Genomic DNA, 22,201 nt, shown 5'->3' with positions numbered 1-22,201 from the left:
CGAGAGCTTTCTGATTTCCATTATTATGGGGCGCTGTGGTGCCGAGTTTTGTAAAGCAGATACAGTCGAAAGATCGGACAAAATTACGAATTGTCCTTTGTTTGTAAAGGCGAACTCTCTGGCTTTTAAAAGTGCGCCATACAGGGTGCGCCATCTTTTATTGCGGGATGTGAATTTACTATAACTTTTTGAAAAAACATCCGATTTTCACAAATGAGGTATTTTTATTTATTTTGGTCGTTTACAATTTGTTTGGACTAGTTGTGGAACACAACATCAATTAAATGGCCGCACTTATAGGCCACGCCAAAACTGGCTCTTTTTGCTTTATTTTCCATCACTTTTCGAGCACTTCGATCGGTATGGCAGCCATTTCGGCTCGAATGCTGGTCTTGGGGTCATTGATAGTCTGAGGATTACAGGCGTAAAAAGTCTGGTGGCGTAAAAAAAAGTTTGGTGGCGTCAAATCCGGTGACCGCGGCGGCCAGTCAATATCGCCATATTTTGACATCAAGCGCCCGGAGAAGTTTCTCTTCAATAGGGCCATTGTTTGATTGGCAGTGTGGCAAGGATCACCGTCCTGTTGGAACCAGAAGTCGTTCAAACATTTTTCACGCATTTGAGGGAACACAAGGTGCGACAAAATCCACCGATAGCGATTTCCATGGACGGTTTCGTTCTGACGGGAGAAATATGGCCCAATGATGTTTTTGGCGCAAACGCCGTCCCAAACGGTCACTTTTTGATCATGTAATGGCACTTCATGAATCACATGAGTATTCTCCGTCCCCCAAATGCGACAGTTTTGCTTTTTGACGCCTCCAGATAGCGTGAAATAGGCCTCATCGGTCATCAAAATTTGCACGTTGAGTTAGCACACATGAATGGTTATTTTCAATGTACAAAGCCACTATTTCGGCGCGTCGTTTTGGTGTGTCGTTTTCAAAACATGTCTGACCACGTCAATCGCATGACAGATGCGAAAGTTATTCAATCTTTACATCCCGTAATAAAAGATGGCGTACCCTGTATGGTAGTAGTTTCTTGTGTGGGATTGATGGGCAGGCTATCGCCTATTTTGAAAGCATCCCTTTCTTTCAGCGCTCTTGATTTCATTGTTATAGGCCTATTTTCCTGAGACAAGACATATGCCAAAGGATGAAGCGTCAGTTGTCAATTCAAATGGTAGCGTAAAATCTGGGAAATGAAGGATAACGTCCTCTGAAGCGAGGATAATTCTTTGCTTATCAAATGCGGTAACTGGTTATCGAACCTCACTGAAATGCCTTTAATATCTCCGCAATATGGCCAACATGAGACTCTTCAGTCTCTGAAAAGACGATAAAGTAATCCACATAGACGTCCACAAACTTGTGAACCAGAGTCCAATAGGACTCTGCAAAGCAGGAAGGCACCTGATCGACCACGGATGAAGATATTGGCGGTTGGCAAAAGCACTTCAGTATGGCAATCCTAAGACAAGACGGTGTTGATTGACTAGGAAGGTGGAGTAGCGACGGCAACACGAGCGGTGGAAATCAAGCCTCGTACTGGTGGGGAATCGTTAGAGCTGGACAGCTGCCCGCAATGATATAACAAGGCATGATGTCGGCGATTGAACGTTGGGCAACGGGAAGCTGAACATCCGCGTGCAAAATGACCATCCTCCAAACATACAAAACAGCGGGTCAACCGTCGCACTTCGTCGTACCGTTGACTAATTGGCAAGGCAATGAAGCTTGGACAAGGAGGTAGGAAGCGCGTACGCCAAAACAGCACACAGAGCGCATAGAGCTGGATGGGCGTTAATAACCATGCACGACGAACGGTTATTCGAAGATCTACCTCGGCCCACTTGGTTACCTGGTGGATACGCAGCCAAAGAAAAGTCGGCGCATTCAAGAGTCCGGCACCTTTCCTTCAAGAATCGTGCCATGGACTCCCAAGAAGGACAGTCTGGAGGAGCAAGCATCCTTGGATCTCAGCAGCTGATCCGGAACTCATGAGAGCCCTCATATACCAATTGAACCGATTCGATAGCTCCCGCAAAGTAGCAACAGACTCTGGCTCGACCCCACGAAGCTGCAGGATCTCATTAATGTGAGACTGAAATATTAAAAGCCGATTACTAAAACGATTGCGCAATAGGTCAAGGGCCACATCGTAGTTCGCGTCAGTAATTTCCAGCGCTCTCACCGTCTCCAAGGCTGACACCCGCAGGCATGAAATGAGCCACCGGAGCTTTCCCACTTTTGTTAGGTGAGGATGGCCGTCAATCGTGGTCTTAAAAAGGGCGTAGAAATCCGGCCAGTCGGTATAGCCGCCGCTGAATGTTGGCATCGGCAACGGTGGCAAGGAGGGGACTGGCTTGTTGGCATGGGTGAGACAACGGAACCATCGAGAAGTGTAGAGTGGGCAGCGATTCTCATGGAGCGCTTGGTAACCTCCACCTAAATGTCCACCTGCACATCAGTCACCAGCTGCGAGAATCTCCAGTACAGCTCACTCCCGATCTCACTGAAATTAAGCTCCTCCAACTCATCTTTATGCGCGGTAAACCGCTCACGCAAACGTTTCTCCACTGACTCCAGCGCCATAATGGTGCAATCCTCATTCTGCACTGCAGCCCTCTCCCTATGATGCAGCGCCTCCTTCTCCTGGCAGGTCAGCTCTTCTCCGCAGCATACTTTCCCAGCTTGCGGCAGCAGATCCAATAGTTCCACATCCAAATTCCTTCCCGTAAATTTCCAGCGCGTGTGATGCAAATCGAAAACCAAGATATGTTTTTGTTTTTTTATATATTTTTAAAGGGTATTATGATTTTGGTCAAAAGTGTGCAACGCAGTGAAGGAAACATTTCCGACCCTATAAAGTATATATATTCTTGATCACGATCACCTCCTAAGTCGATATAAGCATGTTCGTCGGTCTGTCTGCCTGCAGTTATTGTGGATCCATACTTTGTTTTTTCTGTACTATATGTTCGGCCGCCTCTTCTCTTAAAGCGAGGTTACTTAGCAGAACAACCAAGTCTTCAGACTCTTAATCGCTCAGCGAGCGAACAACACACAAAAAGAAGTCTCAAAAAAATTAAACCGTCGCCAAGCTAGCCGCCAAAAGCTAAGCGCTTAGGAAAGAAAAAAAATAAATTACCCTCATTTCTTCACTTTAATGCCGATACTGTTTTCAAAAATAAATGTTTTTTAAGAAATGCCACAAATATATATTTAAATTTAATTATCGTTTCATTTAATTTTTTCTAGCAATTCATAAAAAAGGTTTCACATGAATCTATGAAAGTTCTCGTTCTTTTTTTTCACAGTCTTCTGTGCGGTCCAGAACAGTCCGTCCTAGGGTGCCAGTTTTAAGATGATGATTTTATTTTTCCTCGCGTCTTCGAGGCTTGGAGATCTTGTCGGGGTCTACGACACTGTTGGGCGCCAAATAAGATAATAGAATATCTGGCTGCGAAAAATTTTTTTATTTTTAATCGGTATAGATTGAACGAGCGTTATTTACTCAAAGAGTGGTCCTGACTGACAACCAGAATCGTTTAAGCCAAAATGTTTCAGAAAACATTTTCCTGGTAGAACTTAATTACATCTTTTTACAATTACAGAAATACACTGCTGATCGAAAGACACAATTCTAAAAATCAAAAGCAACCAGCAGTCACAAATTAAAGTCGGCGACTGCGGCTACTGTTTCATTTTATCTGCATTGTAATTTGTGATTTTGTGTCACTAGACACGAACCCAGTGCCTATATTTTCCGTTGTGCATATATTTCCCGAACATATATTTCCCGTTGTATTAGGTATCGGTTGAAGTCATGACTGAAGGGTTATCGATGTGGCTTGCAGGTAGTATGTTGCAAGACTTTGGTGAACATGGTGCTTGATGCGGTCTCTTATCAAAACGCCTGTTCCACCATATTCTTTGCCGTCCCGATGGTCTGTTCTGTAAAATGCTGTAGAATAAATATGGCCTTTAATATGAAAATTGTATTTACTGTATGTTAATGCCTGCCGCTTAATGTTGATATGATTTTTTTGGAAGAATATTGTTCTCTGATATTAAGAGATCATACCATGTTTTAATTTTGGATTTAAGATCGTTTAACAATATTTTTATACCCTTGCAGAGGGTATTCTAATTTTGGTCAAAAGTGTGCAACGCAGTGAAGGAGACATCTCCGGAGTGTAAACGATTCGAAGGCGAGTTGAATGAAGAGCACATTCGTCTACCAAGGTTTGTAGAGAAATAGGTTTACGTGCAGCTGGGGTTTATTAGGGAGTACCTGTGCCTAAAAAGTAACAAGTGCTGCTAGTTTCATTTCGCTAAGATAACCTCGAATTAAGTTCTGAATATCCATCGCGTTAACGGGATTAAAGAGGAGAGTTGGGGTAGACCTCATGTAACTTCCTTCTGATGCCGTCGAGAGCTTTCTGATTTCCATTATTATGGGGCGCTGTGGTGCCGAGTTTTGTAAAGCAGATACAGTCGAAAGATCGGACAAAATTACGAATTGTCCTTTGTTTGTAAAGGCGAACTCTCTGGCTTTTAAAAGTGCGCCATACAGGGTGCGCCATCTTTTATTGCGGGATGTGAATTTACTATAACTTTTTGAAAAAACATCCGATTTTCACAAATGAGGTATTTTTATTTATTTTGGTCGTTTACAATTTGTTTGGACTAGTTGTGGAACACAACATCAATTAAATGGCCGCACTTATAGGCCACGCCAAAACTGGCTCTTTTTGCTTTATTTTCCATCACTTTTCGAGCACTTCGATCGGTATGGCAGCCATTTCGGCTCGAATGCTGGTCTTGGGGTCATTGATAGTCTGAGGATTACAGGCGTAAAAAGTCTGGTGGCGTAAAAAAAAGTTTGGTGGCGTCAAATCCGGTGACCGCGGCGGCCAGTCAATATCGCCATATTTTGACATCAAGCGCCCGGAGAAGTTTCTCTTCAATAGGGCCATTGTTTGATTGGCAGTGTGGCAAGGATCACCGTCCTGTTGGAACCAGAAGTCGTTCAAACATTTTTCACGCATTTGAGGGAACACAAGGTGCGACAAAATCCACCGATAGCGATTTCCATCGACGGTTTCGTTCTGACGGAAGAAATATGGCCCAATGATGTTTTTGGCGCAAACGCCGTCCCAAACGGTTACTTTTTGATCATGTAATGGCACTTCATGAATCACATGAGTATTCTGTCCCCCAAATGCGACAGTTTTGCTTTTCGACGCCTCCAGATAGCGTGAAATAGGCCTCATCGGTCATCAAAATTTGCACGTTGAGTTAGCACACATGAATGGTTATTTTCAATGTACAAAGCCACTATTTCGGCGCGTCGTTTTGGTGTGTCGTTTTCAAAACATGTCTGACCACGTCAATCGCATGACAGATGCGAAAGTTATTCAATCTTTACATCCCGTAATAAAAGATGGCGTACCCTGTATGGTAGTAGTTTCTTGTGTGGGATTGATGGGCAGGCTATCGCCTATTTTGAAAGCATCCCTTTCTTTCAGCGCTCTTGATTTCATTGTTATAGGTCTATTTTCCTGAGACAAGACATATGCCAAAGGATGAAGCGTCAGTTGTCAATTCAAATGGTAGCGTAAAATCTGGGAAATGAAGGATAACGTCCTCTGAAGCGAGGATAATTCTTTGCTTATCAAATGCGGTAACTGGTTATCGAACCTCACTGAAATGCCTTTAATATCTCCGCAATATGGCCAACATGAGACTCTTCAGTCTCTGAAAAGACGATAAAGTAATCCACATAGACGTCCACAAACTTGTGAACCAGAGTCCAATAGGACTCTGCAAAGCAGGAAGGCACCTGATCGACCACGGATGAAGATATTGGCGGTTGGCAAAAGCACTTCAGTATGGCAATCCTAAGACAAGACGGTGTTGATTGACTAGGAAGGTGGAGTAGCGACGGCAACACGAGCGGTGGAAATCAAGCCTCGTACTGGTGGGGAATTGTTAGAGCTGGACAGCTGCCCGCAATGATATAACAAGGCATGATGTCGGCGATTGCACGTTGGGCAACGGGAAGCTGAACATCCGCGTGCAAAATGACCATCCTCCAAACATACAAAACAGCGGGTCAACCGTCGCACTTCGTCGTACCGTTGACTAATTGGCAAGGCAATGAAGCTTGGACAAGGAGGTAGGAAGCGCGTACGCCAAAACAGCACACAGAGCGCATAGAGCTGGATGGGCGTTAATAACCATGCACGACGAACGGTTATTCGAAGATCTACCTCGGCCCACTTGGTTACCTGGTGGATACGCAGCCAAAGAAAAGTCGGCGCATTCAAGAGTCCGGCACCTTTCCTTCAAGAATCGTGCCATGGACTCCCAAGAAGGACAGTCTGGAGGAGCAAGCATCCTTGGATCTCAGCAGCTGATCCGGAACTCATGAGAGCCCTCATATACCAATTGAACCGATTCGATAGCTCCCGCAAAGTAGCAACAGACCCTGGCTCGACCCCACGAAGCTGCAGGATCTCATTAATGTGAGACTGAAATATTAAAAGCCGATTACTAAAACGATTGCGCAATAGGTCAAGGGCCACATCGTAGTTCGCGTCAGTAATTTCCAGCGCTCTCACCGTCTCCAAGGCTGACACCCGCAGGCATGAAATGAGCCACCGGAGCTTTCCCACTTTTGTTAGGTGAGGATGGCCGTCAATCGTGGTCTTAAAAAGGGCGTAGAAATCCGGCCAGTCGGTATAGCCGCCGCTGAATGTTGGCATCGGCAACGGTGGCAAGGAGGGGACTGGCTTGTTGGCATGGGTGAGACAACGGAACCATCGAGAAGTGTAGAGTGGGCAGCGATTCTCATGGAGCGCTTGGTAACCTCCACCTAAATGTCCACCTGCACATCAGTCGCCAGCTGCGAGAATCTCCAGTACAGCTCACTCCCGATCTCACTGAAATTAAGCTCCTCCAACTCATCTTTATGCGCGGTAAACCGCTCACGCAAACGTTTCTCCACTGACTCCAGCGCCATAATGGTGCAATCCTCATTCTGCACTGCAGCCCTCTCCCTATGATGCAGCGCCTCCTTCTCCTGGCAGGTCAGCTCTTCTCCGCAGCATACTTTCCCAGCTTGCGGCAGCAGATCCAATAGTTCCACATCCAAATTCCTTCCCGTAAATTTCCAGCGCGTGTGATGCAAATCGAAAACCAAGATATGTTTTTGTTTTTTTATATATTTTTAAAGGGTATTATGATTTTGGTCAAAAGTGTGCAACGCAGTGAAGGAAACATTTCCGACCCTATAAAGTATATATATTCTTGATCACGATCACCTCCTAAGTCGATATAAGCATGTTCGTCGGTCTGTCTGCCTGCAGTTATTGTGGATCCATACTTTGTTTTTTCTGTACTATATGTTCGGCCGCCTCTTCTCTTAAAGCGAGGTTACTTAGCAGAACAACCAAGTCTTCAGACTCTTAATCGCTCAGCGAGCGAACAACACACAAAAAGAAGTCTCAAAAAAATTAAACCGTCGCCAAGCTAGCCGCCAAAAGCTAAGCGCTTAGGAAAGAAAAAAAATAAATTACCCTCATTTCTTCACTTTAATGCCGATACTGTTTTCAAAAATAAATGTTTTTTAAGAAATGCCACAAATATATATTTAAATTTAATTATCGTTTCATTTAATTTTTTCTAGCAATTCATAAAAAAGGTTTCACATGAATCTATGAAAGTTCTCGTTCTTTTTTTTCACAGTCTTCTGTGCGGTCCAGAACAGTCCGTCCTAGGGTGCCAGTTTTAAGATGATGATTTTATTTTTCCTCGCGTCTTCGAGGCTTGGAGATCTTGTCGGGGTCTACGACACTGTTGGGCGCCAAATAAGATAATAGAATATCTGGCTGCGAAAAATTTTTTTATTTTTAATCGGTATAGATTGAACGAGCGTTATTTACTCAAAGAGTGGTCCTGACTGACAACCAGAATCGTTTAAGCCAAAATGTTTCAGAAAACATTTTCCTGGTAGAACTTAATTACAGCTTTTTACAATTACAGAAATACACTGCTGATCGAAAGACACAATTCTAAAAATCAAAAGCAACCAGCAGTCACAAATTAAAGTCGGCGACTGCGGCTACTGTTTCATTTTATCTGCATTGTAATTTGTGATTTTGTGTCACTAGACATGAACCCAGTGCCTATATTTTCCGTTGTGCATATATTTCCCGAACATATATTTTCCGTTGTATTAGGTATCGGTTGAAGTCATGACTGAAGGGTTATCGATGTGGCTTGCAGGTAGTTTGTTGCAAGACTTTGGTGAACATGGTGCTTGATGCGGTCTCTTATCAAAACGCCTGTTCCACCATATTCTTTGCCGTCCCGATGGTCTGTTCTGTAAAATGCTGTAGAATAAATATGGCCTTTAATATGAAAATTGTATTTACTTTATGTTAATGCCTGCCGCTTAATGTTGATATGATTTTTTTGGAAGAATATTGTTCTCTGATATTAAGAGATCATACCATGTTTTAATTTTGGATTTAAGATCGTTTAACAATATTTTTATACCCTTGCAGAGGGTATTATAATTTTGGTCAAAAGTGTGCAACGCAGTGAAGGAGACATCTCCGACCGTATAAAGTATATATATTCTTGATCAGGATCATCTCCTGAGTCGATATAAGCATGTCCGTCTGTCCGTCGGTCTGTCCATCTGTCCGTCTGTCTGTCTATCTGTCCGTCTGTCTGCTGTCCGCCTGTCTGTCGGTTTCTACGCAAACTAGTCTCTCAGTTTTAGAGCTATCGAGGTGAAACTTTGCACACATCCTTCTTGCAGGTAGTACATAAATCGGAACGATCGGGATCGGTCGATTATATCCTATAGCTGCCATATAACTGATTGATTGGAAATGCCATAACTTTGGTGTCTTTTAAGTTAGAGGGTTAGGACTTTCCACACATGTTAGATTTTGCCAAAATATCTTATGTACAAACTTAAATAAGTTGGATGAGTATTCCAAAGATATGATAACTGCTAGATGCCATTTTTAATTTTAATTGGAATACATACATTTCGAAAATGAAATGTACTAAAAACAATGATGGTAAACGCAATTACAAGGCCTAAATAATTTTAATATATGGTCAAATTTGATCAATTTCTTCTCTTAGGTATACAGTGCATACTATGGGTGATGGAACCTATGTTTGTTCTGGACTTTCGTTCAGGGGACCATAAAGGTTATGGAGCAGTTAAATTTTTTCGTAAAGGAAAAAAAAATTGGAAATTGTCGGGGTGTGTTATTATTAAAATATTAAATAAAGTATTAAATACTAAACCTAATTTATAGTAATACGAGCATTGGCTACTGCGGCCTTCGAATCGAAATTATGGCTTATCATACAAGTTGTATCATATTAGATTTAGCTAATTATTTAAAACGTTGTAGAATGTTTTTCAATAGGAAGTATGCAGGAGAGTTGAAGGAATTTGGGAACCAAAGAGGGAAATCCTAATGCTTTTTCATTTTTTACATGTGTCCTCGATGTTCCTAACGGAGTGTAAACGATTCGAAGGCGAGTTGAATGAAGAGCACATTCGTCTACCAAGGTTTGTAGAGAAATAGGTTTACGTGCAGCTGGGGTTTATTAGGGAGTACCTGTGCCTAAAAAGTAACAAGTGCTGCTAGTTTCATTTCGCTAAGATAACCTCGAATTAAGTTCTGAATATCCATCGCGTTAACGGGATTAAAGAGGAGAGTTGGGGTAGACCTCATGTAACTTCCTTCTGATGCCGTCGAGAGCTTTCTGATTTCCATTATTATGGGGCGCTGTGGTGCCGAGTTTTGTAAAGCAGATACAGTCGAAAGATCGGACAAAATTACGAATTGTCCTTTGTTTGTAAAGGCGAACTCTCTGGCTTTTAAAAGTGCGCCATACAGGGTGCGCCATCTTTTATTGCGGGATGTGAATTTACTATAACTTTTTGAAAAAACATCCGATTTTCACAAATGAGGTATTTTTATTTATTTTGGTCGTTTACAATTTGTTTGGACTAGTTGTGGAACACAACATCAATTAAATGGCCGCACTTATAGGCCACGCCAAAACTGGCTCTTTTTGCTTTATTTTCCATCACTTTTCGAGCACTTCGATCGGTATGGCAGCCATTTCGGCTCGAATGCTGGTCTTGGGGTCATTGATAGTCTGAGGATTACAGGCGTAAAAAGTCTGGTGGCGTAAAAAAAAGTTTGGTGGCGTCAAATCCGGTGACCGCGGCGGCCAGTCAATATCGCCATATTTTGACATCAAGCGCCCGGAGAAGTTTCTCTTCAATAGGGCCATTGTTTGATTGGCAGTGTGGCAAGGATCACCGTCCTGTTGGAACCAGAAGTCGTTCAAACATTTTTCGCGCTTAAAATTAATAAGATCATTTATTTTGCTGAAAGATGTAACAGATAAAGGAAAAATTGTAAAAATAATAAATGAAGAACATTTAGAAAACAACCATAGAGGTTTAAAGAAGTCTTTGCGGAATTAAAAAAAATTTATAACTACCTGAATCTTCAGAAAGAAATTCAGAAATATGTTAATAATTGTAAAATTTGTAAGTTAGCCAAATATGATCTAAACCCCTTAAAATATAAGCTAAATATAAATAAAACCCCTTCGCAACACAATGAGATAATCCATCTATATATTTGCTTCTCCATGCGAAACATTATGCTTACTACAAAATACGCTACTGCTTGTTATATTAAAGATAGATCATGGGTTTCATTGCTAAATGCTATACAACAGAGCATCCAGTACCTAGGCAAACCCAAGCTCATTATAACAGATAATGAATTTAACATAAATTGTATAAAACAGTTTCTTATAGATAACAAGAAAGGAAAGCTAACTTCGGGCGGAGCCGAAGTTTATATACCCTTGCAGTTAGGTAGCAGCTTATGTTATTATGATACATATATATATATATCGGATCGTATACAGTTGATCCTTATAAAAGTTTCACCATCAAATCAGTTTTCTATAACAAATTTTGGAAACAGCCCCAAGCATCTTTACAACTAGCAAGGTTGTGCCATTTCCGATCGTTCAGTTATATGGCAGCTATAGGATATAGTCTCCCGATCCTTATGAAATTTTGCAAATCGGACTACTTTGCCCAAAATGGACTCTATACAAAGTTCCACTTAAAAAACACCAAAGTTATGGCATTTCCGATCAATCAGTTATATGGCAGCTATAGGATATAGTCGACCGATCCCGGCCGTTTCGACTCATATATTGCCTCATATAAAGATGTGTGCAATGTTTAAACTCGATAGCTTTAAAACTGAGAGACTAGTTTGCGGTGAAACAGACAGACAGACGGACAGACGGACATGCTTATATCGACTCGTGAGGTGATCCTGATCAAGAATATATCTACTTTACAGGGTCGGAGATTTATCCTTCACTGCATTGCACACTTTTGACCAAAATTATAATACCCTCTGCAAGGATGTAATAAGTTTATATAAGTTATACATTTAATTACAATTTATAAATTTCTACAATTAAGATTGCAGAAACTTGTCGTGGGGGAGTCACTAATTGCATACTCGATACTCTCAAAAACATAAAACGACGGTATCGAGTATACTGGGCCAAGCCGCGATCTAACTATATACGATCCGATGTATATATAATAATAATGCTACCTAACTGCAAGGGTATATATTATAGTAATATACTGCAAGATTATATATGATATATATCGTGCTTCGCCCGAAGTTAGCTTTTCTTTCTTGTGTAAAAGTTTAAGAGTGCCAACCATGTCACAAATACATATATATATTTAAATGAAAATATATAGAAACTTTATTTATAATATAATTCTTTATCTTAACATGCTATAAATCACTATAAAATAAAATAGCCATAGGATTTTTATAGTGTTTGTGGGACTAGAGTAGGCTTAGAGGGTACACACTAGTGGGAGGACCCCTTTCCGGTCGATCACTTGGGGGTTTCCCAAAGTCAGATTGAGATGGTCTTTCAAGTCTTTCGTCTGACTTTGCCGTATCCCGACGTGTTTTTGCGATTGCTCTCATCTTATTACCTACATATATCTACATATATCTTTGATACGAGACTCCTCTTTTCGCGTATCATTGTCGGAGATAATTGACTTACATAGTTCATTATCCACACACTTCTTAAAAATAATATTATTCGTCAATATTACTTCTGCCGTGCTCTGCGAATATTCATATATATATATTCCTGAGTCTATTCTCCGATCGAGTAATCCCGTTATACATTGTTTCTCTGTAGCGGTTATTCGTCACATTCGTATCTCTTTTGTTACGTATTCTCTTCGACGTGCCTGATCCGACGGTGCCTCTCTACCACTGAACTCTTTGAACTCTACTATTGAACTCTTCTCGCTCTCACTACAGTGGACAAATCTCAGTCAATAATGAGTCTAATTTGCACTGCTAAGAAATGCGAGTTTAAAGGATCCATCACTGGAGACTCGTATCTGTCCTGCTGGCTTTGCAACAACTGCTCACATATTAAATGTGCTGGTGGTGGGCACAATGGACGGATAAGCGATCTCATCACTAAGAATATTGGTCTGACATGGTCTTGTATTGCCTGTAGAGAGATTGAGTCTGAGATGCGGACCTTCAGGAAGCAGACGAGAAACGGTTTTCTTGATGTCCGTAAGCAGTTTTCTGCACTTAATGAGCAATTCCTTACACTTGAGACCCAATTTCTTGGTGAATCTCCAAGGAGAAAAATTCCGAACAATAACCCGATGGCGGTCAATCTATTGGGCACTCCTGCTTCTCATGCGATTCATTCGGATAAATTCTTAACTCCTAATACTTCATCGCCTCCTGTTGTTCCTGTGGAAGTGATCCATTCACCAAGTCTGTAAATAGAATCGTCAATGAGTCTTGTTCCACCTATTGTCCTGGATCCTCCATCGTTGGAAAACCTCCAGGTTCCTGTGGCTCCGTCACCTAGGCCTCTCACTGGTGTGGCGCCTGTGTTAAAATCCTCTGGGCTTTCGCTAAAAGCTGTTGCACCTCCCGCCTGATGCCGGATGTCACTGTGGATGATGTCAGAAGTCACCTCTTAAAACATCTTAAGGTAGCTCCTAATGATTTAGCAGTCTTTAAGTTTATTTTTAAACATAAGCGTAGCATATCCTCTTTCGAAATTGTAATTCCTGAATCCTACTTTGAAAAAGCACTTGATCCGTCAGCCTGGCCCGAGCACAGTATTATTCACGAATTTTTAGCTAAAGACCCTCTAAATCCCAACTATGCCGATTCAGCTCCGAAAAACTGAGTGATAACGTATTTTCTTGCTACTACCAAAACGTTCGAAGTATTCTGGGTAAATTGAGCCAATTTTTTACTAATAGCGTTTCTTTTGATTTTGATGCTATTGCACTTACTGAAAGCTGCCTTAATTCCTCTGTCTCTGATTATGAAATTTTTGTTCCAAAGTACACTGTGTTTCGAATGGATAGGCCATCTTTCGGAGGCGGTGTTCTTATTGCTGTTATTAATAAATACTCAGCTGAACTAATCTCTTTCCCGAATCAGTCTGGAATCGAGTTTATCGCTGTAAAAATAGCTGTTGGTCCGTCTCATATTTTCATGACCTGTTCCTATATACCTTCATCGGTTGAGGAAACTGTATATTTTTATTACCTTGAGGATATTAAGTTCGTTTTATCATTAGCCAATGACTCTAATTTTTTCCTAATTATGGGTGATTTCAACATTCCCAAAATCTCCTGGATCCCGTGTAAAGATGACAATTCCTTGCATGCCAGTTGTCATAACGCCATTATTCATGAATTAATTGAAATTGCTCTTTTCCAAATTAACCCCATCCTTAACACATTTAGCAGATCTTTAGACCTTATTTTCTCTAATATGATATCCTCTGTGACTGTAAATCGGTCTTCACCTCTATCGCTTTCTGATTACGTACACCATCCTACACTATTGGTTTCGGTACTAATTGACGCCTAATATTCATGCTAAAGCTCAAGTATCGTACTAAATTTGTCCGAAAAACGGATTACAATGCTCTTTGAAATCATTTAGCTAGAATTGACTGGGAATATCTTTCATCTTTTAACTCTATTGATGCTGCTACTGATCCTTTTTTGATGTAATCCACAACGCGTTGGACAAATTTGTTCCTGTAGTTTCATCGTTTTCATCAACTAAACCGCCTTGGATTAATAAACACCTTTCTCGTCTTAAGAAAAGGTAATCTAAATCATACAAAATGTTTCTTAAGTCTGGATCTTTGTTTCATCAGACAAACTTTCTTTACATTCGCAACCAGTTTATTCTTCTTAATAATCAACTTTATAAACGCATCGTAAATTGTAAGGCTAACTTCCGAAATGATCCGAGTTCCTTTTATTCGTTTGTCAATATGAAACGTAAATCCAGTCTTTTTCCTCCTTCCCTATCTTATAAAAATATTTCTGATTCTTCAGATCATGATATTGCAAATCTCTTTGCATCATTCTTTCAATCAACTTATTCGTCCGATTCTTATAATTTAAATTCTACATACCCTTATAATATTCCGTATATAAACAATATCTACTTGTCTAAATTTAATCATCTTGATGTTTCTAATGCCCTTTCAACCTTGGATATCTCTTTTTCTGCTGGTCCTGATAACGTCCCGAGCTGTATTCTTAGGTACTGCTCCGATATCCTATGCTATCCTCTTACTACCCTATTCAATTTATCTTTGGACCTTTCATGCCTTCCCAAGATATGGAATGAATCTTTTATTATTCCACTTCATAAGAAAGGTTCTAAAATACTTATTGATAACTACCGTGGTATTGCTAAACTTTCTGCTATTCCCAAGCTGCCGGAGAAAATGGTTACATTGCAACTGCAACATCATTGCAAAAGCATAATTTCCTCCACCCAGCATGGTTTTGCCAAAAATCGTTCTACAACAACCAATCTGCTAGAATTCACTTCGATCGTCCATAAGGGTTTTCTCAAACGAATGCAAACCGATGTTATTTACACCGATTTTAGCAAAGCTGTTCTGTTAATCACCGTCTCCTTCTCCAGAAACTTTATCTTATGGTCGTGAGCTATGCTACTACACTTATGTATGCTGATGATGTCAAGCCCTTTTCTTTCTTTTTCTGACATCTTCCTCCTTCATAGATATCTGCAATTTGACCTTGATGAAGTTTTCTTGTGGTGCTCTAATAATCTTCTCTCACTTAACTACTCAAAATGCAAGGTGATGACGTCTGATCGTAGCATGCCTCATGCCATCTCGTACTCACTTGGGAATCACTTTTTAGATCGTGTTTCCTTAATGAATGATCTTGGAGTTCTTTTCGATCACAAGCTGTCGTTTAATGAACATATTTCTCTAACAGTTAATAAAGCCAGAGGAGTACTTGCTTTTGTCAAGCGCTGGTCAAAAGAGTTTGATGATTCCTTCACCACTAAAGCATTGTATATCTCTTTGGTTCGACCGATCCAGAATACTGTTCATGCGTTTGGAGTCCGCAAATCAGTTTGAATCAGTGCAAAAGCAGTTTATTTCATTTGCCTTAAAATATTTAAACTGGGACTCAGATGGTCTTCTTCCATCATATCGTTGTCGGCTAAAGTTATTAGACCTGCCACCATTGCAGGTTCGTCGTACTTGTGCTGGGGCCATGCTCCTTCATAAACTCATTCTTGGTCAAGTTGACTCTAATCTTTTACTTGAAAAAATAAAATTTTCTGTTCCAAATAGGTCAACCAGGTCCTTCCGACCCCTTTGGTTACCAATTTGTAGATCAAATTTTGCGGACCATGATCCTTTTCGTGTTATCTGTAAAAATTATAATCTATTGTCCCATTTATTTTTCCCTGAATTATCCCTTGATGTAATAAAATCTAAATTGTTTGTTTTTCTTTTAGAATAATTTTCCTAATTCTTAATTATAATTAATTAATTTTAAAATTGTATATATAAATAACAGATAATTGTTACTTCAAAAATAAATAAAATGGTTTGGTTGGGGAGCAGTATCGATCGTTTCGGTCGGGCCAACTAACCTTTTTCTGGTGCAGAGATAGCCTCGAAAACGGATGGAACAGAATTAGTATAGGCTTATAAGGGCGGGGCAGAGCATCCACCATGCACTGAGATAACATAGGACACGCAAAAGCTCCATAGGCACTCCGTTCGTATTTTCGAAAAGTGTCCAGGTCTAGCCTGGACCCTCTTGTACAAACTCATGGACCCTCTTGTTGCATAGATGTACAAGGATAGCATTGGGTTAGCTAAGGCCAACTCGGCTTGGATCATCTATACATGAAATCTTGCTTGCAGTTCTCGTTTCTTATGTCTTGAGCGATTTTTGCAGTACACTTCGCTGGTTGTGTGTCTGGATTGTTATGGAGACTATCACGTACCTCTAAATTAATAAAAATATATTTTCTATCTATTTACTTTTTTAATGGTTTTATTAAAGACAATTTTAAGGAAAATTAAAAAACTAAACTAAAGAAAATAACATAATATCATGTATTATTTTAAACCTTTTTTTTAAGGTTAATGTCCCATCTATTACGTCTTACAAAAAACTGTTTGAGCTTTGATTTTATTGGAAGTTCGACGGATGATTCCGCTGATGATATGAACAATGTTCAGGTAAGCGTAAAATCTATACTTGAGTGCGTTCACATTTTTTTGTCACCTTGCAAAGTAATTTAATTTGTTCCAAAAGTACGCAACGCGTTGAAAACAATCCAACAGACTACTACTTCTTTTTACTCCGATTACTTGTTGATTTTCTTACACAATTATGTAGAAATTGTCAGTTTACATACAATTTGCTTACTGATATCTTTTCTCTTTTATCTATTTTTTTTTTTTGCATTTTTTTAATATTGTTAGGTTGTCAAATATCTCCCTTTTATAATTATATATAATTATAATTATATTATATTAATTGTTAAAATGTTGGTCAAAAGTGTGCAACGCAGTGAAGGATAAATCTCCGACCCTATAAAGTATATATATTCTTGATCAGGATCACCTCCTGAGTCAATATAAGCATGTCCGTCTGTCCGTTTCTACGCAAACTAGTCTCTCAGTTTTAAAGCTATCGAGTTAAAACTTTGCACACACTCTTCTTTTCTTTGCAGGCAGTATATATCAACTGCAAGGGTATATAAACTTCGGCCTCTCCCGATGTTAGCTTTCCTTTCTTGTTTATTATTAATCTAGACTAGGAAGCTGGGGTGCATTTAAAAAATGTACGAACACAATTATCTCTTGGAATGTAACATTAGGGTACCAGACTTTGATTTTTTTGGGATGGGCAATGAAGGGCATAGTTTTTTTTTCCAAATTTGTAAGTTTTAAGATGTGAGTTTTTGTTAATTTTTTAAGTTTTAAGGGATGGGCAATGATGGAAATCAATTTTTATACCCTTGCAGAGGGTATTATAATTTTGGTGAAAAGTGTGCAACGCAGTGAAGGAGACATCTCCGGCCCTTTAAAGTATATATATTCTTGATCAGGATCACCTCCTGAGTCGATATGAGCATGTCCGTCTGTCCGTCTGTCTGTTTCAACGCAAACTAGTCTCTCAGTTTTGAAGCTATCGAGTTGAAACTTTGCACACATCCCTCTTTCCTTTGCAGGCAGTATATAAGTCGGAACGGCCGGGATCGGTCGACTATATCCTATTACTGCCATATAACTGATTGATCGGAAATGCCATAACTTTGGTGTTTTTTAAGTTAGAGGGTTGGGACTTGTTATATTTGACCAAACATGTTATATTTGACCAAAATATCTTGTGTACAAAATTTCATAAGGATAGGCCGACTATATCCTATAGCTGTCATAGAACGATCGAAATTGGCATAACTTTGGTGTTTTTTAAGTTAGAAAGATGGGATTTGGTACAGATTCTATTTTGGGAAAAACAATCTGATCTGCCAATTTTCATAAGGATCGGCCCACTATATACGATCTGCTATATATCTAATAATATAAGATGCGTGGCGCCACCTAGCGGACTGCGACTGAACTGCAAGGGTATATCAACTTCGGCTCCGCCCGAAGTTAGCTTTCCTTTCTTGTTATACCCTTGCAGAGGGTATTATAATTTTGGTCAAAAGTGTGCAACGCAGTGAAGGAGACATCTCCGACCCTATAAAGTATATATATTCTTGATCAGGATCACCTTCTGAGTCCATATGAGCATGTCCGTCTGTCCGTCTGTCTGTCTGTTTCTACGCAAACTAGTCTCTCAGTTTTAAAGCTATCGAGTTAAAACTTTGCACACATCCTTCTTTCCTTTGCAGGCAGTATATAAGTCGGAACGGCCGGGATCGGTCGACTTTATCCTATAACTGCCATATAACTGATTGATCGGAAATGCCATAACTTTGGTGTTTTTTAAGTTAGAGTGTTGGGACTTTCCACACATGTTGTATGTTGTACCAAAATATCTTATGTAGAAAATTTCATAAGGATCGGCCGACTATATCCTATAGCTGCCATATAACTGATTGATCGTGAAATGGTATAACTTCGTTGTTTTTCAAGTTAGAAGGATGGGACTTTCTGTGCATTCTAATAATAATTCCAACATATATGATCTGCCAAATTTCATAAGGATCAGCCGTCTATATCCTATAGCTGTCATATAACTGATTGATCGTAAATACTTAAAATATTGATATTTGCGTTTGGTTAAGATTGGATTGGTCAAGGGTCTTTCGACGGTCCTGAGCAGGAAGAATGATAAGTTGATTGGTCTATGGTCTCTTGAAGACGTTTGCGTCTGTTTGCACGGTTTGGGTATAAAAATCTGAGCCACGAATTAAGCAACGGCAACGTCAGTTTTTCTAAAAGTATATATTTTAAAGATTAAAAGAAAGCCAATTTCTCACATTATCGCCCACCTGTTGGATATGTGCGGGTATGATTTCGTTGGAACCAGCTGACTTGCTGTGCTCAAAGCTATGTATCGCCCAGTAAAGTGTTTTGTGTTCAAAATGTAGATCAAAGTTTATGGGAAATGGGAAACTTATGTCGAGCGTTAGTCTCTGGAAAAAATCCAGGAAAGTGAGTATCCAGCAGCAGGGTTACACATTCCACATTTGGGTTGGTCCAGGTGCAATCTGCTTTATTGAGATAGCCGAGGGTTGTGTCTGATTGGTTTAGGATTTTCCTAAGCCTTGCAGTTTGCGCTGTATTTTGTCCGAACAGAAACAGTTCTATGAAGAGCGCTTCGCTCAGATTATTTATGCCCCAAGGAGGCATTACAATCAGTCCACAGGGCTTCCTCATCATCGGTCTTCGCCATTTTGTACAAGGTTCTGCTTCCCGTTCGGCGGGTTCCTAACTCTGCCGACCACCAGAGATGAATGCTTATTGCCTTTTTTTGGTTTTTTTTGGGGATGACTAATTATGGCCGTTATTGCAGGCTATGGTCAATTCTTGCACCAGAGTGTTAAGACATTTCACGGTTTAAGAAAAGTTACGGTTCAGGATATGGGCTACGGTGTGATTTTGTCTAAAAGGACTCGGAAATAATAGGAACATTGCGTTTTCTTGGGTTTTGAGAAATTTATGTTAAAGGCGGCAATATAAGCTCATCGCCGGTACTGCTTATAAATATGGATACCTTTTTTATGCTTTATTTACTATGAGGCCCTTCGCTTTATTCACAGCTAAGCTCAAAGAACGGTCCGCGCAGGTTAAGGATAGCGTTCGTTCTTCGTTCGGTAGCCCTTAGCTAAGCACCTAGCACCTAGCTACGAGTCATCTCACATACTTTTCGGACCGAACTTTAAATACAAGAAAAAATTAAAAATTTGAAAGAATAATATCGCTAAAAATTTATGTAATTTTTATGAATCACTTGGATATTCGTGAAATCACTAGAGCAAACCATGTTTTAATTTTGGATTTAAGAAAAAGACCAATAATTTTATTGAATTTATTATGGTTAGTTCAGCTATATATCCGTTAATTATTATTATTATTATTATTAAAGGTACAGAAGTTTACAAAACTAAACTAACTTAGTGGGTATGGCACTTGCAGCGCACAGTGGTTGCGCCCATAGGCCAAAAATAAAAAAAGTCATAACAACAAAAATATAGGAAAAGTAAACAAATCGCTTCTAAGTTGTCCAAACTTCTTTGTGGCTTACTAGGTTTGTTCGGAAAATTAAACGTTCTTCTTAAAAATAGAATTGAAGTTGAGTGAAGGTGTTTATTTTCACAGCGCAGATTGCGCGCATCGCGAATTTTTCATAACAAAACCGAACTTTGAAGTGGTCAGATCATTTATTACGTATCCAAATTTAAAATATTTGTAATGGATTTTGAAGTTCAAGGTATTTTCTAAAATTTGAGATAATTTAAAAAATCGTACATGTTAAACTGTTCTTGTTATATTAATTTGAAAAAATACATGTTTTTTGTCTATTTTTTTCATGTTTAGTTAAAGTTTTAATTGTGATGCCACGAAATGCCACAATTAAGTTATATACCAATGTGTTCGTCTGGCTCTTAAGGTAATAAATGTGTAAATTTTTTTTGCAGAAATTTGCAGATGTGCTTACAATCGTGAAAATTCTAACACCCTCTTAACTTTTTCAGGGTCAGTTTTGCACTACAAAAATTTATTTTCGCTTGTGGGGTTGTTGTTCTGTTGCTTTGTCCTTCGTCCTTTGAGTTTGTGTTTATTAATAGATTTGCATATAATAGTTTTGATTTATTTTTTGTTTATTCCATTGCTTTAAACTTTATTAAGTTCTTCTTATAAGTGTGTTTTCTCACGTTTATATGCTTTTAATGTATGGTGCAGCGAAGGGGGCTTACAGAATTTTATGTTGATGAAGTCTTATAACTCTTTCTTTATACAAATATAAGTAAACATCAATATTTAGTTTGTTTTTTTAATAGTAAGACTTCCCTCAACTTAATAGTTACGTAAAACTTCTTAGGGATTACAATTTAATGCTTGTATTTAAAGGTCAAATATTTAATTTTAGTATTGGAAAAAAAATAATTTTATGAAAAATCGCGTCATTGGTTTGTATGGAAGCTATACGATACGATTTTTTTACAGTGTGTTAAGAATACTTTTATAGATTTTTGGAAAAAATTTCATTGCGATATCGCCACTACAAATATTTTTGGCGCGGCACCATACAAGCCCAACTACTGTCGATGGTTCAGTTATATGGCAGCTATAGGATATAGTCGCCCGATCCTTATGAAATTTTGTAGATTAGATATTTTGACCAAATATAACATCTGTGGAGAGTCCCAACGCTCTAACTTAAAAAACACCAAAGTTACGACATTTCCGATCAATTAGTTATATGGCAGCTATAGGATATAGAGGTACGATCTGGTAATTTTTTTTACAATATATTTATAATACTTTTCTAGATTTGTGGTGAAAGTTTCATAGCGATAGCACACCTAGAAGTATTTATGGCCGCGGTTCCATACAAGCCCGACCTCTGTGAAGCGGGGCCTTTGGCTTTTAAGGGGGCAGGATGGTTTCAGAGGCTGAAAAAAAAAAACAGATTTTTGCGATTTTTTTTTTCATTTCTGAGTGAATATAATTATTAAATTTTTTTACACGATACATGACTATATTTGGAGAGTATCTAGGAATTTTTTTGTTAAGAAATAATTATTATTTATCCCGTGACGGGCAGTCAGACGGAGTCGCTTCAAAAAATTATTATCTTGCGGTGCGTAAAGTCTGGCCTTACAGTGTTATCGAAAATAAAAAAATTGAATTGATTTACTAAAAATATTTGTTTCTTGTGCGGATGAACGAAACCATTTTGAAAAATATGCGATTTTGAATTTTTGGCGCGGTTGTAAAGTAGGAGGTACCATTTTTACATAAAAATTAGCCCATTATTGCCCGTAAAAATGGTAAAAAAAAATGTAAAAAAAAGCCTTCGTTCATCCGCAAGTATTTATTGTATTAAAGATGTGTGAAAAATTTTATTTAGATGCGAGCATTACTTTTTGAGTTACGTTACGCACCGACTTGAAAAAGTTGTTTTGAGAAAAACGCGTCTAAAGTTTTAAAAGCAATTGAAAGTATATGGAGAGAAAGAAACTAGAAAATCGGTATCTCAG

The 22,201-nt window shown here is 39.1% G+C and overlaps 1 protein-coding gene across 8 annotated transcripts in view; it reads left to right on the top strand.

Annotated features, from left to right (window-relative positions):
* The window catches only part of LOC6495015 (ran-binding protein 16), a 454,675-nt gene that overhangs the window by 73,550 nt on the left and 358,924 nt on the right, over positions 1-22,201 (top strand). For all 8 annotated transcript variants that reach the window (XM_032456116.2, XM_044717376.1, XM_032456117.2 and 5 more), the window contains exon 4: positions 16,616-16,715. In XM_032456116.2, coding sequence (XP_032312007.2) covers positions 16,616-16,715 — 100 coding nt within the window. The remainder of the gene's footprint in view (positions 1-16,615; positions 16,716-22,201) is intronic.

Source organism: Drosophila ananassae, chromosome XR (genome assembly GCF_017639315.1).
Source record: "Drosophila ananassae strain 14024-0371.13 chromosome XR, ASM1763931v2, whole genome shotgun sequence".
NCBI classification, from domain to species: Eukaryota; Metazoa; Arthropoda; class Insecta; order Diptera; family Drosophilidae; genus Drosophila; species Drosophila ananassae.
The sequence above is the reverse complement of the archived record's forward strand: the minus strand, read 5'-3'. Positions and strand labels throughout refer to the sequence as shown.